Here is a 5,668-nt window from a genome sequence, read left to right on the forward strand (position 1 = left end):
TTGTAAAGTACATCATACTTAAGTAAAATACATAATACTATAAAATATGAAGGACTTAAGTGAAATATATATAGTACACCATGTGCTTAGTGGACTTTCTTTTATTATGACTATCCTTTCTTTTGTTTTGGTTTTCATGTATAATTAATTGTTCTTATTATTGTTGTGTTATTTCAAATTGGGACCTAGGGCAGGAGGGCAGGAGAAATGAGTGGAGGGCGAAATCGGAAATGATATTTGTGCTACAATCCATGTTAGTATTTGCATTGTCTTCTACTCGGAAAGCGCCGAAGAAAATTAGAGATATTATTGGCGTAACAAAACGGCAAAAAAAAGAGTCACTCACCCACACAAGAGTCAGAACGGAGAAAGTCAGTAGAAAAAACAAATACAGAGATAGAAAAATAAATGGAAGAGGAAGGAATAGGGTTAGTGTTAGCCAGAGCCACAGAACTCAGATTCAAGATCACTAACTGCATTCACCACAATTCCAAATCTTCTCCCAATCCCCTCGACGACGAAGACGCCGACGATGATTCTACCGATAGACTTCTCAACATTTGCGACGCACTCGAAGCTTTGGAGACTCAGCTTTCTTCCTTGCAGGTATTACCCTCCCAAAATGTCTTTTTACTGTTCATTGAATGGGAATATAGGTCATTTTTGTTTCTTAATCTTTTGGTTTTGTTATGTTACTTCAGTATATGTATGTTTGAGATTTGGCTACATAGTTGTGTATGTTGTTGCTGGTATACCTAGTTGTTGCAATTGTAAATGGAAAATGAAAACTTACCCTGTATGTTCAGGTTCAATAATGCTGTAACTAACTAACTGTCTCCACACTGTTATATGCAAACAACAAATATTATTACCCTGTTAATTCTACAATGTGTAATGAAACGTAGTTGAAAGATGGTGGGAAGTAAACTTCAGTGATTTGTAGATTTTGTGGTAAGGAGAGTAGATCAGATGGAGATGAGTCAAACAACTATGGGTAAATGAATATTTGGAAAAATTATAAAAGATGTTATTAAGAAAAATCTTGAAATTAGTGATTTGGTTAGAAACATGATTCTGGATAGAATATTATGGTGGAATTTGATCTATGTAGCCAACTCTACTTAGTGGGATAAGATTTGGTTGCTGATGTTGTTGTATCTCTGCTAGGAACTTATTATCATTGATCTTGTTGCAAGATTTTTTGTATTTTTTTAATTTCTTTTAAGAATATTTCTATCATTATCATAACAAGACATTATGTTGTTTGGTTTATGTTGTCTGCTTCACTTAATGGCAAAAAGATCCTGTTCTTGTTTGGTAAAAAGATTTTTAGTGTTATTGTCTATGAAGCATGGACTCCGACACCGATAATGTCAAAAACATAAGACATTGACACCGCTGCATATAAGATAGTATTTAAAATTCACTTATCCATCTATGATTAAAAGAGTTGAAAATATTCTAATCAAAATTAATTTCTTTAATTTTTTATTGATAACATTACCTCAATACATGTTTAACTCTTTTAGATGTGTGTGAGATTCGTCAAAGCATCATAGGTTGTTGTTTTGGTAAAATATTCCAAATATGATTGAGATAACATTTTGGAAATTCCAAATTGGTGTGTGTAATTTACAGGTTCTGCAACAACAACAACGGTATGAAAGAGAAATTGCCTTGGCCGAGATTGAAAACAGTCGCAAAATGTTAATTAATAAACTGAAGGAGTATAAAGGTAAAGATTTGGAAGTGATACATGAAGCTTCCACTTTTGCTAGTGAAACCGTGGAGCCAAACAATGATCTGCTACTTCCTCCATATCCGACCCGTCCTCCTTATTCCATGTCTCTTGACAAGGAATATCTGTCACAGAACCCTTCTGTCAATAAGTCTGGTCGCAATGGATTAATCACACTTGATAACGTGATCGAGGCTAAAAGGAATCCAAATGAAAAAGAGGAAAATCATGTTGAGGATGGAGGTAAAAGTTCAAGAAAAGGGTTATGGTGTCTTATAACTTCTGCAGCAAAAACAATGCTCACAGTTGTTGGTGTGGTATCAATATTGAGTTTGTCTGGATTTGGTCCTAATTTGCGGAAGACTCGTTTCAATGTACAAGGCAGGCATCACAGACTAGATGATGAGAACAAGAGATCTACTGCTGAAAATAAGGCTGAGAGACCGTGTCCACCTGGGAGAGTTTTGGTGATGGAAAATGGGGAGGCCAGATGTCTTGTGAAAGAGAGAGTTGAAATTCCATTTTCATCTGTTGCTGCAACACCTGATATAAACTATGGAAGTGGTTAAGATTAGCTTTTATTCTCCGCGTTGTATATCATCCCCCCAAATTTATGTTCTAAATTTTATTCTCCGTGTCCATTTGGGAGAGTTTTGCTGTTGAAAAAATTATCTTGGTGGCCAATTTTCTAGTATTTTTTTAGTAGCTGATTGATTGTCATGATAAATGGTTGATATTTAGGTAAGTGTTGCATCAGATCATACTTGTAAAGTCGTTGGATGACACGGCCTCTCTTTTCTTCTGGGGCTGTCACAAAGCAGCATAGCAATCCCTTCTTTGTCATGCAGATTTCTGCTCAATGTTGTGTAAGCCTCATGTGAGACGATCCGGCCAACTCACACTTTGTTGTGCAAAGCATAACCCTTTTGTAACCTCTCTGACCTAATCTTTTATGTACAAAGCTGTTTATGAGCTCCCCCTATTTGTGAGAATGTGATAAGCCTTTCTGCACATTGTTTCACAACAGTGGTGATCTTTCCAGATAGATTTGATTGTACATTTGTGCAACAGAATTAAAAATACTCCTTCTCTTGTATATCTCCGCAGATTCGTAATCTCTCGAGTCTTAATGAGTGAAGAGTTTTAAGGGAATGTGTGATGTGGTTGACTGATATGTAGGATTTAAACCACATTCTACCACAACAGTTAGGCGAAATATTTTAAGCATGGAGTTGAAGCAACAGAACATATTTTGGATGAACATAAAACTTGGGGGAACAAATCAAGATGCACCCGGGATGCCTAAAAGGATCAAATTGCCTAGTTTCGTTGGTTGAAATTTTCACTCCGCCTAAGGTTGAGAGAAGAATGACTAATAAAAGGCTAACTATGTTAATTTTGATTTTGTAAGTAATCCTAACAAAAATTTCTTTTTAAGTCCTTTCATATATATGGCATATGAAAGATAGCTAACACAATTTTGAGCATGATGGATGGAGTTTTTGAGGAGGTTGGAAAAGCCGGTTCAACAAAATTACAAGACAATTTAAAACAAATTACACGACAATTTAAAACAAATTACACGACAATAATGATGGATTTCAGACATATAAAAATTACCCCTTCTAAAAAAAAAACATTATTTCCGAACAAAATTTATGATACCATGATAAAAATTTCCGGTATCAATGAAAATTTTGATAGTTTATTTGAAATTTTCGGCACGTTACATTTTTTTAAAAAAATTTCAAAATCTACCACTATGTACTGGAAATTTAATTGAAAGGTGAAATTTCTTGTAGTGTATTGAGTTAAATTTTTTAATGATCAGGATTTTGCCGCCAGTTTTTTAAAGTTGTGATTTCACCGACAATTTTGTGTGGTCTAGAATGAATTCAAGGTATAAATAAGGGCATGTGTTATAGAGAAAGACATCTCAAACAAAAATCTCTTCCTCAATTTTTGATTAAGGCAGAAATGTAATTCAACAGAAACAATCCTCCTGTTAAGTTCAAGCTTTTAGATGGCGCCTCATCTCTCACCAACTTGATAGATAAGTTGAATGAATTACTGCTGGATACTGAGAGCAGAAGGGTGAGAAAGATCGAGTTTTATGAAGATTGAGTAGATAATAATGGAAGGGTGAAATACAACCTCATTGAGTTGAAGATCGATGAAGATGGGACGACCATGTGGAAATTATTTCGCCGTAGGATAACTAAGTGGCAGATCGAGTTTGATGCGCAAATTTTAAGATCTGTCGACGATATATTCAATATGCTGAAACGTCCAGAGTCATTTGGTAGTACCTAAGTTTTCATGTTTAGTTATTTTTAATTTATGATTGTTGTACTATCTTATGTTATGTTCATCTTCGAACCAGAACATGTAATCAACAAAAGATTATGCAATAAAAGTATTGTGAGAAGTAGTCTGAGTTACAAAATATATAACCATCAAATCAAAAATCTTAATAGGCCCCCACGGGCTATGTGTGCTACACGCGATAATCCTGTTAAAACCTCACCATCCGGGTTTACCAAACTTATGACGTTATCCACAATAACGGTAATCATCTGAAGACGCTCCTGGTCATTTGAGCCTGTTGGAGGTGGTGGTGGAGGCACGTCGTCAGCCGGTACCTCAGCATCAAAAACCCTAGCAACATAAGGCCCCCAACATTCGAAGACCTTACAACATGTGGTATGGCGCGAGGATGTGATATAGTGAGATACCAGTCCAGGTAACCATCCTCACACTGCGAAGGGTGTTGAACCATTACCGCCCTAGATCTAATGTCACGGGCAGAGCTGATGATGTGGCTCTGAAACCATCTATCAATGTCCCCTTCTAGAGCCTCAAGAAATGGTCGAGGGATGATCTAGACATAACCATACTGTCAGAGACACCTCTCATGAAAGTGTTTAGCCACTGAGATCTCCCACTTCATATGCCTCGAATATAATGTTGCGTCGTCAAATGCACGATGGGCCCGATGAGCTGTATATAGTGTCCAAACGACATCGTCTACTGTCAGAGCATCCAACCTCCTCCTGTACTCCGTAACACCATCCAAAACAGCCTGATTGGCCTTCCATCTCCTCGCCCGTGGAGCGTCTGCTGTGGCATGTTGCAGTCTTCAATCACAAATGCTGGGAAAATGCTCGTATATCCATCATTGGAGAAATAAAAACTAATTAATGTAAAAAAAAACAACTAAATAAAAACAATTAACAAATGCTCGTATACCTGTAATAGACTCAAATAACCAGTGAGTTGTATGGTCTTAGGCACAGTCGCAACTCCAAGTGCCGTAAATAACATGGTCAAGGCAGCTACTCCCCAAGCCCAACACAGAATCTCAAGACTACAGAGCAGCCACATGCATCAGACATCAATTTAAACACCTGAATTATTCGCAAAGAGAGTACATGTCATCAGAGGTAACATGTACACCCTAGCGGCAACCTCATTTTCTATGCCTCCATAAGCTCCTGGTACCTGTCCCTTAGTCAAGACATTCGAAGGTGAAGTTCCCTGTTAGCATCAAACTCTACTAGCACCACGTCCTCAGGGACCTGCAGACCCTCTACAACCTAAAGTAACGTTGTCGTTTGGTTAATGATAGGACTGATAAAGAATCTACTTCCAATGAGGAGATGAAACAACGAGGAAACATCATCTAATGTGATAGTCATCTCCCCAAATGGAATATGAAAGGAAGATGTCTCTGAGTGTCACCTCTCAACAAAAGCAGGCAGAAGGGAGGCGTCGAGCATGGTCAAAGAGCAATCGACGAACTCCATAAGACTGAAATCAGAAACAATGCGCCTGACCTGTGCAGACATCAGACTCCGAGGGAAGTTCTTCAACTTCGACCCGTGGGATGCAACCTTCAGCGGTGGACGCTTCTGTAGGAAACAAAGTTAA

General features: G+C 37.6%; 1 protein-coding gene across 1 annotated transcript; it reads left to right on the forward strand.

Annotated features, from left to right (window-relative positions):
* The first annotated feature begins 189 nt into the window (after positions 1–189).
* Positions 190–2,443, forward strand: LOC131623547 (plastid division protein PDV2-like). Its single transcript, XM_058894561.1, has 2 exons — positions 190–606; positions 1,639–2,443. Exons 1-2 carry the CDS (start codon positions 409–411, stop codon positions 2,305–2,307), a joined length of 867 nt encoding a protein of 288 aa, XP_058750544.1. The 5' UTR covers positions 190–408; the 3' UTR covers positions 2,308–2,443.
* Positions 2,444–5,668: the final 3,225 nt, after the last annotated feature.

The sequence above is a fragment of the Vicia villosa genome, unplaced genomic scaffold (genome assembly GCF_029867415.1).
Source record: "Vicia villosa cultivar HV-30 ecotype Madison, WI unplaced genomic scaffold, Vvil1.0 ctg.000073F_1_1, whole genome shotgun sequence".
Lineage (NCBI taxonomy): Eukaryota > Viridiplantae > Streptophyta > Magnoliopsida > Fabales > Fabaceae > Vicia > Vicia villosa.